Source organism: Periophthalmus magnuspinnatus, chromosome 24 (assembly GCF_009829125.3).
Source record: "Periophthalmus magnuspinnatus isolate fPerMag1 chromosome 24, fPerMag1.2.pri, whole genome shotgun sequence".
Lineage (NCBI taxonomy): Eukaryota > Metazoa > Chordata > Actinopteri > Gobiiformes > Gobiidae > Periophthalmus > Periophthalmus magnuspinnatus.
This window is the reverse complement of record NC_047149.1, coordinates 26,654,982-26,675,724: the sequence shown is the minus strand read 5'-3', so window position 1 is coordinate 26,675,724 and position 20,743 is coordinate 26,654,982. Positions and strand designations below refer to the sequence as shown.

The 20,743-nt window shown below is 46.3% G+C and overlaps 1 protein-coding gene across 1 annotated transcript in view; it reads left to right on the top strand.

Moving 5' to 3' along the window:
* The first annotated feature begins 1,800 nt into the window (after positions 1 to 1,800).
* Positions 1,801 to 20,743, top strand: part of LOC117392581 (MAM domain-containing glycosylphosphatidylinositol anchor protein 2-like) — a 324,052-nt gene continuing 305,109 nt past the window's right edge. The window contains exon 1 of the mRNA XM_033990674.2: positions 1,801 to 1,883. Within this exon, the coding sequence (XP_033846565.2) occupies positions 1,808 to 1,883 (76 nt within the window). The 5' untranslated portion in view covers positions 1,801 to 1,807. The remainder of the gene's footprint in view (positions 1,884 to 20,743) is intronic.

Genomic DNA, 20,743 nt, shown 5'->3' with positions numbered 1-20,743 from the left:
CTCTCTCCTCCTCCCTCTCTCCTCTCCCTCTCTCTCCTCCTCCTCCCTCTCCTACTCTCTCTCTCCTCTCCTCCTCCCTCTCTCTCCTCCCTCTCCTCCTCCTCCCTCTCCTCCTCCCTCTCTCCTCCTCCTCTCTCTCCTCCTCTCTCTCCTCCTCCTCTCTCTCTCCTCCCTCTCCTCCTCTCTCCTCCTCCTCCCTCTCCTCCTCCTCTCTCTCCTCCTCTCTCTCCTCCCTCTCTCTCCTCCTCCCTCTCCTCCTCCTCTCTCTCTCCTCTCCTCCCTCTCCTCCTCCTCTCTCTCTCCTCTCCTCCCTCTCTCTCCTCCCTCTCTCTCTCCTCTCCTCCCTCTCTCTCCTCCCTCTCTCTCTCCTCCTCCCTCTCCTCCTCCCTCTCCTCCTCCTCTCCTCTCTCTCCTCCTCCTCTCTCTCCTCTCTCTCCTCCTCCTCTCTCTCCTCCTCCTTCTCTCCTCCTCCTCTCCCTCTCCTCCTCCCTCTCCTCCTCCTCCTCTCTCTCCTCCCTCTCTCTCTCTCCTCTCTCTCCTCCTCTCTGTCCTCCTCTCTCTCCCTCTCCTCCTCCTCACTCTCTCCTCTCTCTCCTCCTCCCTCTCTCTCTCCTCCTCCTCCTCCTCTCTCTACTCCCTCTCCTCCTCTCTCTCTCCTCCTCCCTCTCTCCTCTCTCTCCTCTCTCTCCTCCTCCCTCTCTCCTCTCCCTCTCTCTCCTCCTCCTCCCTCTCCTACTCTCTCTCTCCTCTCTCTCCTCTCCTCCTCCCTCTCTCTCTCCTCCTCCCTCTCTCCTCTCCCTCTCTCTCCTCCTCCTCCCTCTCCTATTCTCTCTCTCCTCTCCTCCTCCCTCTCTCTCCTCCCTCTCCTCCTCCTCCCTCTCTCCTCCCTCTCCTCTCTCTCCTCTCTCTCCTCCCTCCCTCTCCTCCTCCTCTCTCTCCTCTCTCTCCTCCCTCTCTCTCCTCCTCCTCCCCCTCTCTCTCTCCTCTCTCTCTCTCCTCCTTCCTCTCTCCCCTCCTCCCTCCCTCTCTCCCTCTCTCTCTCGGTGGAGACACGCAGTTCTTGACGTAGTCACGGAGGCTGCGGCTCTTCTCTGTTTCGGTCTCACGTCTTTCTCAACGTGACCGCGGCTCCGCTTCCTCCGCCGCGGAAACGCTCGGAATAAAACACAGATTCACGGGACTATCGGGATTTTTCACCTCCTCATCGCACCGCGCCAGGACGAGGGCGCCGCCGGGAGCAGGAGGAGCAGGAGGACCGGGAGGACCGGGAGGACCGGGAGGACCGGGGGGACCGGGGGGACCGGAGCGCTGCGGTCGTGATGTGAAGCTCTGGTCTGATTAAGTTTGATTTGATTTGGCGCTATGGCTGATGTCTGCGCCTGGCTCTGCGTCTGGATGAGAAGTGGCGCATCTGAGCGTCTCGTCCCGCCGCCTTCTCCCCGGACAAACCTCTGAACCCCGCGGAACCGTCCAGAACCCGCTAAAACCGTCCAGAACCCGCTAAAACCCTCCAGAACCCTCCAGAACCCCCAGTGAAACCCCCTGAATCCCCGGGACCTGCGGCTCCAGCGCGGGGCCGGTGACAGCGGCGCGTCCAGAGGAATAAGGCCGGACATCAGCGCATCCACCTCGGCGTGTGCTGCTGCGAGCCGCGCTGAGGAAAGCACCAGAAGCCCCAGCATCCTCCGCGCGCCGAATACCTTTAGAGGAGCGTCCGTGACAGAGACACATGAGTCCGGGGAGGAGGAGGAGGAGGACCGGGTCTTTTTGTCACTGAGCGGCGGGGAATGCGGAGACTGACGCGGGGATGGATGTAATTCTGCGCGTTTTGGGTTTGCTGTCGGCGCTGGTGGTGGAGGGCGCGCGTTGCCAGGGAGTGTACGGTGAGTAGAAACGTCCAACGCGCCCGTGACCTTGCAAAAGTAGCCGAGCACTTTTAATTCACGCGGATGAACGAGCCGCTGGAGCCGCTGGAGCCGCCGGAGCCGCTGTGGAGGGAGCCGGGCGCGCGCGGGGCTGATGTGGAGTTTGAGCCTTTTTTTTTTTCTTTTTTCCAACACAACATGAGCTCACACATGATTCTAACCCGGTGCACGGCTGTGTTTAGTGCTCTAGACTGACGTGCACGTGTGTCCTGAGCGCGCACGGGTTCGCGGGAGCCGGAATCGCTGCGTAAATGAGTCGGATCTCGTTTATAAAGGGTGGTAATGTATTGTGCGCTTAGTATGCAGAGCCACGGACGGTTCTCGTGTGTAGCGAATGTGTCCTGCTCCCTCTCCTGATATTTCTGCTTGTCTAGCTCTCCTCCTCCTCCTCCTCTGCTGCCTCCTCCTCCTCCTCCTCTTCCTCCTCTTCCTCGGTGCACTTGGCAGTAGACACACGTATGCAGCCGTACCTTGTCGGTTTGTGTACGGACAAACCGGCGCAGATGAGGCTCGTGTGAAGCGCCATCACCGGGGCAACAGCGGCAGGAGGGGGAGGCTGAGGAGAAGGGGGAGAGAGAGGAGAGAGGGGGGGAGATGTTCGGGGGAGATTGCAGAAAGCTTGTTGTTGTTGTTGTTGTTGTTTTTGTGTGTTTTTTTATTTTTATTTTGTGTTTTTGGATCAGCTCACGAGGTCAAGTTGAGACTCTGGGGATGTTTGAAGGAGAAAGTGCACAAAAAAAACCCCGAGACTGTTGTGAGTTAAAGTGTCACCTGTAAATCATGATCTGAGCCAGTGTATCCAGGGGCAGCGCTGATTAAAGACGCACTACGGAGCTTTCCTGGTGCAGGGTTCATCACCTGCTGGTCCGGTTTCGACTGGAACGTTCCACAGTTTGATTAAGCGTTAAACTGTTGGATTCGTTGAGTTGGGTTGATGTGAAGAACAACCTCGAGCCGTTCTTATTGTGAGTGAGTTAAACGAGTGCGCCGCTCCACAGATCTGAGCTGTAGCTAAGTCTGATTGCGTCGTTTGCTCGTCTCCACGGAAATTGATAAGTTTAAAGGTGCAAAAAAACTGACTCTTGCAGCTTTAATTCCATGTTCTAACGCTGTTTCCTCCTCAAAAACAGACCTGGAGTTGTGTTTTGTTTCATTCACACATGTTTGGGAAACTATTTAACGCGACGTTCCACCTCGTGATGTCATCAAGTGGTAGTTTGTCAAGTGAACAGCTCCTTTTACCTTTAGTTCAGTCGAGATAAGAGACAACTCCAGGACTGAAATGAAACAAATGATTCTAGAAATGAAGGTGTGTGGAGTTTAAAAACACAGTGGAGCACTTCCTGTATCACCACATGATGACATCACAAGGTGGAACAGAGTGTTTTCAGTTTGAGAGAAGAACTCAGCCTAAATCTGCAGAGTTTGTGAGTTAAACGTGTGAGAATGAAACATAAAAACACAACTCCAGGTCTGTGTGATGAGGAAACATTAGATCATAAACAGACTGGTCTCATATCAGCTCTTTAATGCCAGATGGTGGAACATTTCAGACGAGGCGCTGACATCTCCATGGAGCCAGGTTTTCACCAAAAAAGTCTCGTAGTGCTTCTTTTACACACATCGTTGCAGTTGGTCTAATCTGCAGAGTAAGGCTCACGCTCTGTACTAAAGCTTCATGACGGGACTTTATGCTCATTTTGTGTTGTTGTTGTTTGTAATTATGTCCAGACAAGTTGTGATCCTGGTTCAGTCCTGGTTTAGACCTGGTTTAGACCTGGTTTAGTCCTGGTTCAGTCCTGGTTTAGACCTGGTTTAGTCCTGGTTCAGTCCTGGTTTAGTCCTGGTTCAGTCCTGGTTTAGACCTGGTTTAGTCCTGGTTCAGTCCTGGTTTAGTCCTGGTTCAGTCCTGGTTTAGACCTGGTTCAGTCCTGGTTCGTGTCCATTTCCCTGGTCATGTCCGTGTGGGCGGTGCTTGTTTCTGATTGGCTGCTCCGTCGTGGCGTTTGTTTCTTCAGGTTAAACTCCACACAGACACAGCAGTGCTTCGGTTTAGCGCCTGTCGCTCCATGTTTGATTTGTTGAGGCAGAATCTGATGTTTTTTGATGAAACTTTGTCGTGTTTTTGTGGTTTAAAGGGGCGGTGTGTAAGTTTGGACGACTCTTCTCTAAGGAAAGTTCCACAGTGGCTTTAATCTCCATGGAAACAAGCAAGAAAATACATTAACAGAATAAACGCTGCATTATCTTAGTGTCGTCCATCGATCTAAAGTTGCGCCATCGTTTATTCTGGATTTATTATTATTTTTGTCGCATTTGTACATTTTCTGTTTTAAACGATTGTCGTGTTTTGTCTCGATTCTAAATTTCAAACTCGATACTGAGGAATAGGCTCGATACTCGATACTAATAAAAACACTCCAGTCCAGAGGAGTCAAAGTGGCTCAAAGGCCCGATGGAAAATAAAGAACTACTTTTAAAAAACTTTTTAATTAACTGTTTGTGTATTTATTACTTTTTCGAGTTACTGCATATTCATGTGTCTAGATGTAAAAATATGTGTGTAACTGTATCTCCTGATAAAATGACGTGTTAAGACTTTTTTAATTCACCCTGTCGAGGGCCACAGAAAATGATGTGGAGGGCCACATTTGGCCCGTGGGCCTTGAGTTTGACACAATAGACTGATTTTCCAGATTAAATGGAAGCTCCTTTTTCTATTACCATTTGTGTTAAATGTGTGTGTGTGTGTGTGCGTGTATGTGTGTATATGTGTGTGTGTATATGTGTGTATGTGTGTATGTGTGTGTGTGTGTATATATGTGTGTGTGTGTATGTGTGTATATGTGTGTATATGTGTGTGTGTGACTGTTTCAGTATCGATACTTTAACGAGCATCTGTTTTCGATACTCGTTTCAATATTGATCCGTGAGTTTCTCGTCTCTTTTGCTTCGTCTTTTGTTCATTGATTGATTCTTGACTCTGAGCCTCAGATTCAGCTCCTGTGGCTCCTGTGGCTCCTGTGGCTCTTGTGGCTCCTGTGGCTCCTGTGGCTCCTGTGGCTCCTGTGGCTCCTGTGGCTCCTGTGGCTCATTAAACAGACGTGTTGTTTGTCGTTAGCCTCAGGCAGCAGCAGGTTTATTATCAAAGATGAATGTGAAGATTCACTGTTCAACACTGGACTCTGCATGTACAAGTACACAGAGTACACAGAGTACACAGAGTACACAGAGTACAGAGTACACAGAGTACACAGAGTACAGAGTACAGAGTACACAGAGTAGAGAGAGTACAGAGAATACACAGAGTACAGAGAATACACAGAGTACACAGAGTACAGAGAGTACACAGAGTACAGAGTACACAGAGTACACAGAGTACAGAGAATACACAGAGTACACAGAGTACAGAGAGTACATAGAGTACAGAGAGAGAGAGACACAGAGTACAGAGAGAGTGTCCTGTGACTAAACACATAAGTGCATCCGCTGATCAGTCGCAGTTGATTTGTGTGAATTTCTTCTCACCTGTGCTGTCGGCCATTTTGGGTGTTCCGGCCAAATGAGTCCCCGGGAGCCAGAGCAGCTTAAGAAGGTTCCGGGGCAGAGCGCTGTGAGCTGAGGAGGAGGGGCCAAATATTTTAGTATTTACTTCATTTTCAAAAGTTAACAGTGACACGTTAATATAGAGCTGTATTTTTTAGCAGGTTTGACTTAAAAAAAAAAGATCACTGTTTCTAAACTTTTAACGATATTGTTGGATTTGTTGAGACTCACCTGAGCAGCAGACGGAGTGAGAGATTAAGGGCGGGGCCTATAAAACGTGTACAGGACGTCACTGTCGCTCTGGTTCTACATTTTGCTGTTATTTTTTGTAAATATTTGTCGATGTTGGTGATAAACGCACTTGGGTTTGCTCTGCTCCTCGTCAGAACCGCTAAGGTTGTCATCCTGGCGATTACAGAGCTGTGACACTTGATGACATCACAAGGTGGAACGTCACATTTTGATCTTTGTAGATGTAACAGACGAATAATAAAGTGACTCAAACATGTGAATGAAACAAAACACAACTCCAGGTCTGTTTTTGATGAAATAAAAACATTAAAACACGACTCAACGCACAAGAGTCAGTTTTGTGTGACACTGGAGCTTTAAACATTTTGAAACATTCTTATAATCACAAACTTTCCATGAGAGTTTTGTTTTTACAGATCAGAAAAGCCCGTGTCTCTGCGGCCGTAGTTTTCCTCACGTCTTTTTAAACGAGCGTCCTCCATGTTTAAACTGTAGCTCTATGATGTCGGTGCTCGCGGCGCCCCCTCTGGAGAGGAGGCCTCACAGCAAGATTTTCCCGTTAAAGTTCAAGTGTCGTCGTATTTTATCGACGGCGACAAACATTAGCATGCGCGCGGCGTCGTGGGCGGAGAAGGTCGAACACACGTGGCGCTGTATCATTACATCACTGATGACATTACGGAGGTGAAGAGCGGGACGTTTTATACGAGGCTGTTAGCGCTGACATGTTTATTAGCCTCATGTGCTAGTGCTTTTAAATGAGTCTGGGGGCAATGCTAACTGTGTTGTGCGTGGTGTTAGCTGTGAGCGTGACCGTATGCTAATGCGGCTTTATATTTATACTGAATTATTCATGTGCTGGAGGCGGAGACGTGTCTAAAATAGATGATGGGTTGAGTGTTTTTGATATAAAATTTGAATTTCTAATATTTGTACAAACCAAGTAAAATATCCAGAAGGCGTTCGTAAAAATCTATATATTTCCTGCAGTTTTTTCATTTCATTTTACTTTTGTGACATAAAAACATTTACAGCCAATGAAAAACAGAACCTGCACTCTGGCTCCGCCCCCTCTGCACTCGTCTTCAGTCTCAGTTTATTTCATCAATTTTTAAAAATCACTGAGGATAAAATGAACGAGGGATGAATTTGAAAGGCGAGGTGCCGCACGCCGCTGCCTTAAAAATGGAGGACTGATGATGTAATGAGGCGAGCGATGAAGAGGAGGAGGCGGAGCCATGTGACAGCGACGAGCAGAAAACACAGAGGGAGGTTCATTTCTCCATTTCTCCTGTGATAGTTCTGACCATATCATCAGGCTCCACACCTCCTCTGGAGATGGAGGGATGAGTTCTTCCTCTGCAGGAGGAGCAGGAGGAGCAGCAGGAGGAGGAGCAGGAGGAGCAGCAGGAGGAGGAGCAGGAGGAGCAGCAGGAGGAGCAGCAGGAGGAGCAGGAGAGAGACAGAGAGAGTTTAACACTGAGTAAAACTACAGCATCTCCCCTCAACTCCCCTCTCTCTTTCTACTTCCTCTTCTCCTTCTTTCCTCTGTCTCTACTCTCTCTCTTCTCCCTCTCTCTCTCTCCCCCTCGTCTGAAGTGCAACCCCTCTTCTCTCTCTCCCTCTATCTCCCTTCGCCCTCTCTCTCTTTCCCCTCGTTTGCAGTGCAGCTCTTCTTCTTTCTCATTCTCTCTCCTCCACTCTCTGTCCCTCCTCTCTCTCCCTTCCTCCTTTCCCTCTATCCTCTTTCTCTCTCTCTTCCCCCCTCTCTCACTCCCTCTGTCTCTCCTCCCTCTTTCTCTCTGTTCTTTCTTCTCTCTCTCCCTCTGTCCTCCCTGCGTTTGCAGTGCAGCCCTGCTTCTCATTCTCTTGCCTCCTGCTCCTCTCCCTCCCTCCTCTCTTCTCCTCCCTCTCCCTCTCTCCTCTCTCCTCCTCTCTCCTCCTCTCCCTCTCTCCTCTCTCCTCCTCTCCCTCTCTCCTCCTCTCCCTCTCTCCTCTCGTTTGTGGTCCAGGCGTAGCTGCTCTGTCTTTTCATGCTGGAGTCGGGTTCAGACACTTGGGCTTCAGAGCTATGCTAATGCTCCTGCCCCGAGACTGAAAGAGCTTTGTTGGCTCTGCTCCTCCTCCTCCTCCTCCTCCTCCTCCTCCTCCTCCTCCTCCTCCTCCACACTCCCCCATCACATCTCCTCTGCTCCTCCTCCTCCTCCACACTCCCCCATCACATCTCCTCTGCTCCTCCTCCTCCTCCTCCTCCTCCACACCCCCTCATCACTCCTTTAGAACATCTCCTCTGCTCCTGGTCCTCCTCCTCCACACTCCCCCATCACATCTCCTCTCTCCTCCTCCTCCTCCACACCCCCTCACCACTTCTCCTCTGCTCCTCCTCCTCCTCCACACTCCCCCATCACTCCTTTAGAACATCTCCTCTGCTCCTCCTCCTCCACACTTCCTCATTACTCCTTTGGAACAAACACCTCCTCTGCTCCTCCTCCTCCACACTCCCTCACCACATCTCCTCTCTCCTCCTCCTCCTCCTCCACACTCCCCCATCACATCTCCTCTCTCCTCCTCCTCCTCCACACTCCCCCATCACATCTCCTCTGCTCCTCCTCCTCCTCCTCCTCCTCCACACCCCCTCATCACTCCTTTAGAACATCTCCTCTGCTCCTGGTCCTCCTCCTCCACACTCCCCCATCACATCTCCTCTCTCCTCCTCCTCCTCCACACCCCCTCACCACTTCTCCTCTGCTCCTCCTCCTCCTCCACACTCCCCCATCACTCCTTTAGAACATCTCCTCTGCTCCTCCTCCTCCACACTTCCTCATTACTCCTTTGGAACAAACACCTCCTCTGCTCCTCCTCCTCCACACTCCCTCACCACATCTCCTCTCTCCTCCTCCTCCTCCTCCACACTCCCCCATCACATCTCCTCTCTCCTCCTCCTCCTCCACACTCCCCCACCACATCTCCTCTGCTCCTCCTCCTCCTCCACACTCCCCCATCACTCCTTTAGAACATCTCCTCTGCTCCTCCTCCTCCACACTTCCTCATTACTCCTTTGGAACAAACACCTCCTCTGCTCCTCCTCCTCCACACTCCCTCACCACATCTCCTCTCTCCTCCTCCTCCTCCTCCACACTCCCCCATCACATCTCCTCTCTCCTCCTCTCTCCTCCTCTGCTCCTCCTCCACACTCCCCCATCACATCTCCTCTCTCCTCCTCCTCCTCCACACTCCCCCACCACATCTCCTCTGCTCCTCCTCCTCCTCCACACTCCCTCATCACTCCTTTAGAACATCTCCTCTGCTCCTGGTCCTCCACACTTCCTCATTACTCCTTTGGAACAAACACCTCCTCTGCTCCTCCTCCTCTTCCTCCTCAGTCCCTCCTCACTGTCCTTCTGCGTTCTGACCGTCCTCATGACTCACCATGATGACTTTATAAGCACATTTCACATCATCTCCAGGGCGGAGTGTTGCCATGACGATACGCTAACAGCAGCTAGCATGCTAACTTGAATCTAAAATAACGGTTTAGTTTGACGGGCGGAGTTGTCGTTCTCTGTGGCTCTCGGGGGGGTTCACCTTAAAGACGCTCCTGCACCTCCTCTGCTCCTCCTCCTTTGGAACACCTCCTCTTGTGGGTGGAGCTTCACCTCATTTGCATAAACCCGTTTGTTCTGGTGGAGTTTCCTCTTCATCGCGCAGTGGCAGAGTGGTTAACAGTTTTGCTCTCTGGTTTAAACACAGGCCTTTGCACAATAAAGCTGCACTATGTAACATTTTCCAGTGGTGAATCCAGTACCTCCTTGTCTCCATGACGATGTGGCTTCTGTTTACAGCGGTGGCTCAGTTGGTAGAGCGCTTGTCCTCTGATCCACAGGTTGACGGTGCGACTCCAGTGTAAATCGCTTTGAGCCCTGAAGGTGGAAAAGCGCAAAATGTTCCGTAATGTGCCGTAAACCGCTGGCCATAGGTTTACAGGTCAGATCAGTGGAGAGGCGAGTCCGCTTACATAAGAATCCATAGCTATCAGTGTGTTTTTTTTTTAAATTAATAAAACATCTGTTACTGAATAAATCCAAAATTTAAAAAAAACTCTAAAGTGTTGATGCACAGGAATGACGTCTCCATGGCAACAAACGACACAGAAAACCAGAAAAGTTCCTTACTGTGCTTTTACGTACTTTAAAGCTGCGCTGAGTAACTTTCCTGATAAGAGGAGGTTGGTCACCTTCTTGTCTCCTGTCGCTTTGCCTTGAATGTTCCACAATACGGCATTAAACTGTGTGTTTGTTTTTACTGCAAACAGAACACACCTATCCACAGATCTGACCTGTAACTTCTGATCCGCTGCTGGCGTCGTCGCGCTCGTCTCCACGGAGATAGACGAGTTTAATGCCATACTGTGGGACGTTCTCGGCGCAGCAGTAGCTTCTCCGCGGACACGAGCCGGCGGATAAAACAGCCAACGTTATTAACCTTATTTGATTGAACTCGGGGGTTTGAGGTTTGGCGGCTCGTCCTTTCGACCCTTTCGGAAAAACTGAAAACAAAAACATTCCAGATTCCGGGAACGGAGGCAGCTGGAGGCAGAAGTGAACTGGAAAATAATGAGATTTCAATGGGAATACTGGGATTAACCTCGGAATATCACAGAGTCTGACAAACGAAGGAGAAGTTTGACCGATATTAACCTCCCGAAAACACATTTATAATTATGTTTTACCAGAGATCGGCCGATATCGATACAACGATGCAACGATGGACGATTTTTCCTCGGGCGCCGCCAACATTTAAGTCGCCCGTGATGTTCATACCAGGGATGGGACGGCATTAAAAATTTAGATTCCCGATTATTGTCGCTAAAATAATCGCGATCAACGATATTATCACAATAATTATCAAACCGGGGCAGTGTCCTCGTGTGACACCAGGTCCTCGGAGGTCAAAGGTTCAGATTCGATCGTGATTGTCGCCGCTGTTAGCCCCCGCAATCAGCTGTGTGAGATGCTACTGAGCTAGTGCTAACCTAGCGATAGCAAAGTCGACACAAACGCGCACCATTATTCACACAAATCCAAACACAAACTACATTCAATAGTTTATTTCTCATCGTGTGTTATTTACGGTGGATATTTTCAGCTCCAGTTTGTCAAACGATGCAGATGTTTGTGTCGTAATTGTGCGTCCGTGAGTCGCTCGCGTTTTCCGTCGGCGCCGTATCTTTTCTCCCTCAGACTCTGCAGATCGGTGGCTCGTCTCGTCGCTCTTGTTTTTCAAATCCATAATAATTCCACACGTCAGACGATATAAACGGTGGAGAACCAGCCCCCGATTCAGAAGCACAGATGCTAACGCTGCTACGACAGAGCGCCCCCTTGTGGACAAACACCAGAACTGACATCTAAACATCGTATTAACCCGGAAACGCGAGTCAGTCTGGTGCCGTAAAAACGATTAGAATCTTGTGCGACGATCACGATTATTAAAAAAACTCCACAAACGATAAATCACGAACCTTTTTGATCGGAAACGTCCCATCCCGAGTTCGTATCCAGAGCAGGATTCAAACTACCAACCTTCAGATCGGCGCTTGAACGCTCTACCGACTGAGCCACCGCTGCTTTACCGTATTAACAGAGATACAAAGACGTCAGACCATCGGCGTTTCCATCCGTCGTCAAGTTTCCTCATCGAAAATTCCGCCTCCATTTTTGGATTCTTGAACATTCCGACGACACTGGATTTTAAAGGGTCTTAATTAAGCTCCTCCTCCTCCTCATTTGGTTTTTTTTTATACGGCCAAACACAGACATGGAATCCGCCCAAAACCCCTCCAAAGTCTTTTCCCATCAGCCCCTCTGCCTCCTCTTCATCAGGCTCGTCTTTGTGTCTCAGATAGAGCTGTGTTTTGTGACGGATCGGCTCTGTGGCAGCGTGTCTCCTCGCCCTGGAATATTTCTGCGGTGATTTGTGTTCGTAACTATAAAAAGATGATGATAAAACCGGCCGCCTTTGCACAAATCACCAACATGGCCGCCCGTAATTCTTCTTCTCCTTCTCCCACTCTGCGGATTTGAGACACTTCACAAACTGTTCACCGCGTCCCAGGTCCAATCCCCGTGAAAACCCGGGGCCCGTCCGCGCTCGGTGTGTGTGTGTGTGTGTGTGTGTGTGTGTGTGAGACGTCGAATACTCTTCAGATTTGGGAAGTACTCGGATACAATTACTCAAAAATATTTACTTAAGTGGCGTTTTAAAGGCGCTACATGACACAAAATGGACTCTCATCAGCGTTAATCCGTGTTATAAAAGTGTTAGCGCATCAAAAAACAGACCTGGAGTTGTGTTTTGTTTCATTCACACACGTTTGAGTCACTGTTAAACGCTCTGTTCCACCTTGTGATGTCATCAAGTGGTAGTTTTTCATGTTAACTCCTCCTTTTACCTTTAGTTCAGTCCAGATAAGTGGCAACTCCAGACGCTGAAATGCTCCAAATGATTCTATAAATGAAGGTGTGTGGAGTTTAAAAACACAGTGGAGCACTTCCTGTATCACCACACGATGACATCACAAGGTGGAACAGAGTGTTTTCAGTTTGAGAGAAGAAACGACGTTATAAGGAGTTTTCAGACTAAGAGTGAGCGTAAACGTTTTTAATGACGACGCAAACGAGCATGATGAGAAATGAGTTTTTGTGGTGAAGAGGAGGACATGGAGAGGCTGAGGAGGCTGATGGTTCTGCTGCTGCGGTGGAGATTAAATGGCAGTGAAACAGTAAACATCAGTGTCTCCGTGGAGATAGACATGTTTATAACCTCTCATTGGAGACAGGAAGACGCGTTTAAGGGACGGTTCAACTTTAGCGCTTTATTTTTTTTTGTTCAAGTTGCGCTAACTTCAGATTTTACATTAATGTCGTTTCCTCGTCACAAACAGACCTGGAGTTGTGTTTTCTTTGTTTCATTCTCACATGTTTAACACACAAACTCTGCAGATTTAGGCCTGTGGTAAATATTTATCACAGTTTTACATCAGTGAAGTGACAGTAGAAGAAGAAAAGCACAAAAATACAGGAAGTGGCTCTGAATTCAAAATGGCCGCCGAAAATTCCATTCAAAAATGACAAAAAGACCAGTGTGGCAGTTTAAACCTTCATTTAACTAAACAAACGTGACGAGTTTTGGCCCTTGTTTACATTACGGTTGCTATAGGTAACAGCTACAGCCTGAACTCCACCAGAAAAGTTACATAGTGTAGCTTTAAGTCCTTTTTCGTGATGGTTAAAGGGGCTGTTTTACGTCTAATGTCGTTTCCTCATCACAAACAGATCTGGACTTTTGTTTTTTTGTTTCATTCTCACATGTTTAACACACAAACCTGCAGATTTAGGCTGAGTTCTTCTCTCAAACTGAAAACACTCTGTTCCACCTTGTGATGTCATCATGTGGTGATACAGGAAGTGCTCCGCTGTGTTTTTAAACTCCACACACCTTCATTTATAGAATCATTTGGATCATTTCAGTCCTGGAGTTGTCACTTATCTCGACTGAACTAAAGGTAAAAGGAGGAGTTCACTTTAAAACTACCACTTGATGACATCACAAGGTGGAATGTCGCATTTTGATCTTTGTAGATGTTACAGACTAATAATAAAGTGCGACTCAAACATGTGAGAATGAAACAAAACACAACTCCAGGTCTTGTTTTTGATGCGCTCACACTATTATAACACGACTTAAAGCTTAAAGAGTCCGTTTGTGTGATATCAGATGGTTTAAATACTTTTTTCTGTCTCTTGAGTAATTTCTTGGACTACTACGTTGTACTTTAAGTCATTATTTTGAAGTAGAGCTGAGTGGACGTGTTGGCTGGTCTCCCGTGTCTTTGCCTGGAGGAGCATAAGCCGCTGATGATATTACGTTGTTGGTATTAAGTCCGTCTGTGATGCGTGACGCTGTAGCCTAAGCTCCGTTTGTTTACCTTCAAGGCGACTTTTAACGAAGCCCAATTTGTCTTTTGTTTGGAGAATTTTAATTAAGTCTCATTTATCATGTAAATCCTTGAAAACCAAATTAAAAATCGTAAATGTCAAACTCTGAGCTGGCGCGGCGGCTTTGCTCGGGCGGCGGCGCTGTTTTCACCGGCGGCGCAGGTGAAGACGGAACTCGCCGGAGAGTCTGCGGAGCGTTTCTGTTTCTCCTCCAGCGGCGAGTTTATCTGAACAGAACAAAGAGTTTAAAATGTTTACAGAATCAGAAAGACGAAAAAAACACAGAACATAAAGAATCATCAGAAGAGTGACGATAAAAAAGAGAAAAGAGGCGGGAGAAAAAGAGTCACATGAGAGGGAGAGACTGAGAGAGAGAGAGCTCCTCCTCCATCTCTCCATCTATGTCTCCCCCCCTCCATCCATCCATTTCTCTCCCTCTGTCCATCGTTCTCAATCCATCCAGCCATGTCTCTCTCCATCCATCCATCTCTCTTCCTCCACCCATCTCTATCTCTTCATCCATTACTCTTGGCCTCCATCCATCCATTTCTCCCTTATCCATCTCTCTCTCCATCCATTTCTCTCTCTCCCTCCATCTGTCTCATCCATCTCTCTCTCTCCATCCATCTCTCTCTCTCTCCCTCCATCTCTCTCTCTTCATCCATTACTCTTGGCCTCCATCTCTCTCTCTCTCTCTCTCTCTCTCTCTCTCTCCATCTCTCTCCATCCATCTCTCTCTTCATCCGTTACTCTTGGCCTCCATCTCTCTCTCTCTCCCTTATCCATCTCTCTCTCCATCCATTTCTCTCTCTCCCTCCATCTCTCTCATCCATCTCTCTCTCTCCATCCATCTCTCTCTCCCTCTCTCCATCTCTCTCTCTTCATCCATTACTCTCGGCCTCCATCTCTCTCTCCATCTCTCCATCCATCTCCCTCTCTCCATCTCTCTCCCTCCATCTCTCTCTCTCTCCATCTCCCTCGCTTCCTCCATCCATCCATCTCTCTCTCTTCATCCATTACTCTCTCTCCATCCCTCCATCTCTCTCTTCACACTTTCTTCTGCACGTCCAGGGTCATATGTTTTGGGGCCCGGGGCCTGACTCGGGCCCCTCTGATACACATTAATATAAAGAGTCTGGTCCTTAAACTCGGGGCCTCCTCTGTCGACTTGTTTTTTGTTTTATTTTTCTGCACATTCTGGCGACATAACGACGTTTATCTTTATTGTCGATTATCACGTTTATTTAAAATGATTCTTGTCGCTTTTTAACAATATTTTTGTTATTATCCTTCCTCCTACACTCGGGATAAATCACATTCATTTTTCCGGTAAACGTCTGAACGACTTTACGCGGCGTGAGCGACGACACTCCCGTTACTTTCTCCTTTTACGCCGCTCCATCCGTTCCATAGATTCAAAGTGAAACGCTAACCAGCTGACTCATTTCAACGTAATTATAAATAAACGAGCTTCGCGGAGTCGGATCGCCGTAACCTCGAGACGTTCGGGGCAGATTATGGTAAAAAAAAACGAAGCGACGCTAGCCCGCTGTAGCCATTAGCTCTGAATGAGTCACGGCTTTCAGCGGGATTGTACACAGCTGTGAAGTGGTGCAGATTTTGGCTAATAAAACGCGGGATTAGCCCCTCAGGCGGCTCCTTTAGAGACATCAGAGTGTGTTTCCTCTATCTGCAGTTATCATTTTCCTGATTGGCATCTCTTCAAATCATAGGGAATTATACATGCTAGCTAGCTTCAAAGTGACGCAAATGATGAAAGGAACTCATTGAATATAGATGCCTCTTCCTGTCTTGTCTCGCACATTTCAGTCAAGTGAATTGTCTTAGCTAAGTTAAAGTGGCAGGATCCGCGCTCGCACACGCCGAACGTACAAAACGCAGCCCGCCCCCCTCTGGTACAAAACGAGAACGCGGGTTTGGTCCGCGCGAAACGACGACGAAAATGTAAATATAAAAATAATAAACTAAACTAAAGGTGTTTTATTTTGGTTCAGGCAGGTTTTCAGATGTGACCTTTGACCTGTGGGTTGAAAGGAGGAGTTAATAAACGAGTGAGTTAGCTGACGGTGGCTCAGTCGGTAGAGCGTTTAATCTGACTTTACGTAAATAAATAGTTTTGTTTTGTGACAGAGTTATGTAATAGTTTTGAGAGCTTCTGCCACGCCCCCTTTTTAGTCGACCAATCGAGCGGCAGCATGTCTTTAGTGGGCCTGTCCTTGAGTTTCAGAATGATGCATTATTGACGCTGTTGCTATAGCGATAAACAATTTACAACTAAATATTTAATCTGTTGAACGGAGTTTTCCATTTAAAACTAAAAGGAATTTTAACGTTTAGAGACTCAGAAGGAACCGGTGAGACTAGTCCTGGTTTAGTCCCGGTTTAGTCCCGGTTCAGTCCCGGTTTAGTCCTGGTTCAGTCCTGGTTTAGTCCTGGTTTAGTCCCATTTTAGTCCCGGTTTAGTCCCGGTTTAGTCCTGGTTCAGTCCTGGTTTAGTCCTGGTTTAGTCCCATTTTAGTCCCGGTTTAGTCCCGGTTTAGTCCTGGTTCAGTCCTGGTTTAGTCCCGGTTTAGACCTGGTTTCATCCTTGTTTAGTCCCGTTTTAGTCCTGGTTTAGTTCTGGTTTAGTCCTGGTTCAGTCCTGGTTTAGTCCTGGTTTAGTCCTGGTTTAGTCCTGGTTTAGTCCTGGTTTGGTCAGAGGGACTCGTTTAGTATCGATACCTGCTCAAATGAGTATTTCGGTTGAATATTCGATTCTTTGGCTCTTCTGAGTCTGGTCCTGAGTCAAAGAGCCGGAGACTCTGGAGCGACAGGTGGATGTGGCTCATGTGGCTCCGCCCTCTCTCACTCCATCCATCTTTCTCTCTTCCTCCATCTCTCCCTTTCTCACTCTTTCTCCCTCTAATCTCTTTATATTCCAGTTTTTCACTTCTAACTCTGTGTCTTTCTCTCTTTTCTACTGTCTTCCCTCTATCTGTCCCTCTCTCCTTCTCTCCTATTTCTGTATCTCACTCTTTCCCCCACTTTATCCCCTCCCCGCTCTCTCTATCCTCCCTCCCTCTCTCCCCATCTCTCTCTCTCTCTCTGTTCTGTCCTTCCCTTTCACTCTCTCCGTCCCCCCTCTCTCTTCTCTCTCTCTTTCTCCTCACTCTGTCATTTTTCTCTTCTTCCCAACACCTCTTCTCTTCTTCTCATCCTCTCATCCTCCCTCTTTTCCTTCCCTCTCCTCCTCTCTTCCTGTCCCTCTCTTCCTCCTCGTTCTGTGACGTCACACTCACTTTATTCTTTCACTTCCTGATTTTTCTTCTTCTGTGACTTTTCTCCGTAGAATCATTTACATGTAGGACTCACTGTAGACGTTCGCCTTTACTTCATTGTTTTTCTCTCAAACTGAAAACACAACGTTCCACCTTGTGATGTCATCATGTGGTGATACAGGAAGTGCTCCACTGTGTTTTTAAACTCCACACACCTTCATTTATAGAATCATTTGGATCATTTCAGCTTCTGGAATTCACCAATCTTCTACTGAACTAAAGGTAAAAGGAGGAGGAGTTAACTTGAAAACTCCCACTTGATGACATCACAAGGTGGAACGTCACATTCTGAGCTTTGGAGATGATACAGACAGTGAGTTTTATTGTAACTAAATATAAAACTTGCTCTCTCTGGGTTTTAAAATCTCAATATTTGTTAAAAATTGGACTGGATACAGAAAATTCCCTCCTGATCGACGTTAGCGTAGCTTCCCCGGAGACGCCGCGCTGACGAGCATCTGATGAAGACGTCTCGTTTCATAACCAGCGCGGTCGTCGCTAACGCTACATCCAGATACAAGTCGCTTTCATTTGTTATTCTCCAGCCGCGCGGGGGCTAGCGTGAGAGTAGCACCGTTAGCTCGCTCTGCAGATCTAGGGCAACCGTGCTACTCGCGCTAATGCGGTGAGTGTGTTAGCATGTCGGGCCGCGGCTAACGCTCATTACGTATGCTAAACACGTAGCTATTCACGGCACTCTGAAGACGCTAGCCACACTAAAGACGTAATCACCAGCGAGTTGTGCAGCGTCGTGGAAAATGGGGTTGAGGTTTTGTGGAGAAAAAAAAAAAACGTTCGAGTTTTAAAGCTATACTGTGTCATTTTTCTGTTCTTTTCTGCAGTTTAATGGTCTTATATCACACATGACTGGCTCTTGTAGCTTTAAATCATGTTCTAATCCTGTTTCCTCCTCAAAAACAGACATGGAGTTGTGTTTTGTTTCATTCACACATGTCTGAGTAACTAGTAAATGCTCCGTTCCACCTTGTGATGTCATCAAGTGGTAGTTTTCAAGTTAACTCCTCCTCCTTTTACCTTTAGTTCGGTAGTAGATCGGCAATTCCAGAAGCTGAAATCATCCAAAACACGAGTATAAAGTTATATTAGTGTTTTTTTGATAATAGTGGCGCATATTTAGTTTTATATTTTGTTAATTACTACGGCAACGGTCCAAACTTTTTATCACTGAGGTAACAATATAAAATCACACTTGATAAAAGAAACCAGAGATCACTTTGCCTGGAATGTCCCGCACTATGGCATTAAACTTATCTCTACGACGTCAAGAAGGTGACAGCACCAGGGCCGAGTTACAGGTCAGATCCGTGGAGAGGCGAGCCTTCTCACAGGAAAAAAAAAAAAAAAAAGCAGGTTTTTCCAGACAGTTTTGAGCCACAATGAAAGAAAAAGTCAAGATAAATTTAATGGTGTTTTCCAGGCAAAGCGATAACATCTCCATGGAGACGAGCACAAGAAAAGTTCCGCAGTGCACCTTTATAAAACAGTAGTAAGAGGTTTGGAAGTGTCGACAAAATGGAGAGATTTGCAAATCCAGGAGTGAAAATGATTCAAATGATTCTATAAAAAAATAAATAAATAGATATATAAATAAAAAGATAAATAAATAAATAAATACATAGAAAAAATAAATACATAAATAAATAAATATATACATAAAAAATAAATACATAAATAAATAAATATATAAATACATAAATAAAAAGATTAATAAATAAATAAATAGGTAAATAGATATACATACAAATAAATAAACAAACAGATATACAAATAAATAAATAGATAAATAAAAAAATAAAAAATAGATAAATACATGCATAAACAAATAAATAAATAAATAAAGAAGATTAATAAATAGATAAATAAATAAATAAATAAATAAATAAACAATCAAATGTGTGGGGAAAAAAAAGTTTTAGTTCCAATATTTTTCTAGCATTGTCCTTTTGCTTTTAAAGGTTCCATATTTCGCTAAATTGACTCTCGTAACCTTCAGTCCATGTTCTAATCCTGTTCTCTCAGACCTGGAGTTGTGTTTTGTTTCATTCACACATGTTTGAGTCACACTTTATTATTAAGTTCCACCTTGTGATGTCATCAAGTGGTAGTTTTCACGTTAACTCCTCCTTTTACCTTTAGTTCAGTCGAGATAAGAGACAACTCCAGGACTGAAATGATCCAAATGATTCTATAAATGAAGGTGTGTGGAGTTTAAAAACACAGTGGAGCACTTCCTGTATCACCACACGATGACATCACAAGGTGGAACAGAGTGTTTTCAGTTTGAGAGAAGCTTAAATCTGCAGGTTTGTGCGTTAAATGTGTGTGAACGAAACAAAAAAACACAACTCCAGGTATCAGAAAACTGTCAGATGTTTAAAATCGCTTTAACCGACATAAAAACAAAAAACTGGAGCAAAGTTTAAACGAACAAAAAGTCACACGATTTTTTTTTTCACAACCTTTTCCGAAAGCGCGGCCATTTTTCAAGTCCAGAGACGTGAGTGTCGTCGGCTGAAAGGACCTCAAACCGTAAGATTAACACGGCGGCGTTTGTGGAGCCGATCCCAAACCAATCTTTCAAAAAAAAAAAAAAAACGACGACTCTCCCGTAGAGTTATACCGACCCCCGCTCTCCACGGTGAAAAACGAGGGCCGTTACCATAGCAATTAAACAAAATAATGCATCTTTTGAACGGTGAAAAGCCTCCGTAATGTGACTTATAACTGCAGTTTGAAACCCATGAATATTGCCAACCCCGCTGCTTAAGTAATACAAGACTCCCATGCATTATACATCTTGTTTGTAGAGGTCTAAAATGCAGCGCTGGCAGGTTTTATCGCTACAAGACCCACTTTAGACACAATATTTAGGTCTCTGCCAAGGAATCATTTCTGCTAATTGCATCCATTCGGTTTGTAGTTTCCATTTTGATGTTTTAAATCAACGGACACTGATCGGAATAGTATTTAAATCACGTTTAAAGGCGCCGTACCTGATTTTTAATGAACTAGTTTTGTGTTTTTTTTCATGTTTGCTAACGGTTTGCAGTGGTTCAGAGTTACTCCTCACTGACTTTATGCATCCTGCGCGTCCGAATTATTCACCGAGATGAGTTTATAAGTGCGTTTTTTAAATCGTAAAGACGAGAGCGGAGTTTTGTCGTCACGCTAATGCTAAAAACGACTGGAAAGCTATTGTCAGACTTAGCTGGAACTACAACAGGATGATGATCTGATGATTTGTGCTGCTAGCTAGCTTGTGACTGTTAAAGATTACAGTCACAAGCTAGCTAGCATTAGCATTAGCCAACTGTGTTTTAGTTAGTCACTCTCACCTTTTTGTGTAAAATCAAACTCGTAAACTGGATCATGAACGCGCGGATTGATCATACGCGTCTGAAAATGTGCCGTTTGAATTCAGTTTGTTTTTGTTGTCACGCTAATGCTAAAAACAACTAGCATGCTAACCTTAAACTTAGCTTGAAATACAACAGGATGATGATTTGATGATTTGCGCTGTTAAACAAGTCTCTTATAGATTAAATTACAGTCACAAGCTAGCTAGCGTTAGCGTTAGCGTTAGCCAACAGGACCATAAATGCTCTGATTGACCACAGGCTCCTGAAAATGTGCTCTTTGAATCTTATTTTGTGTTTTGTTCTTG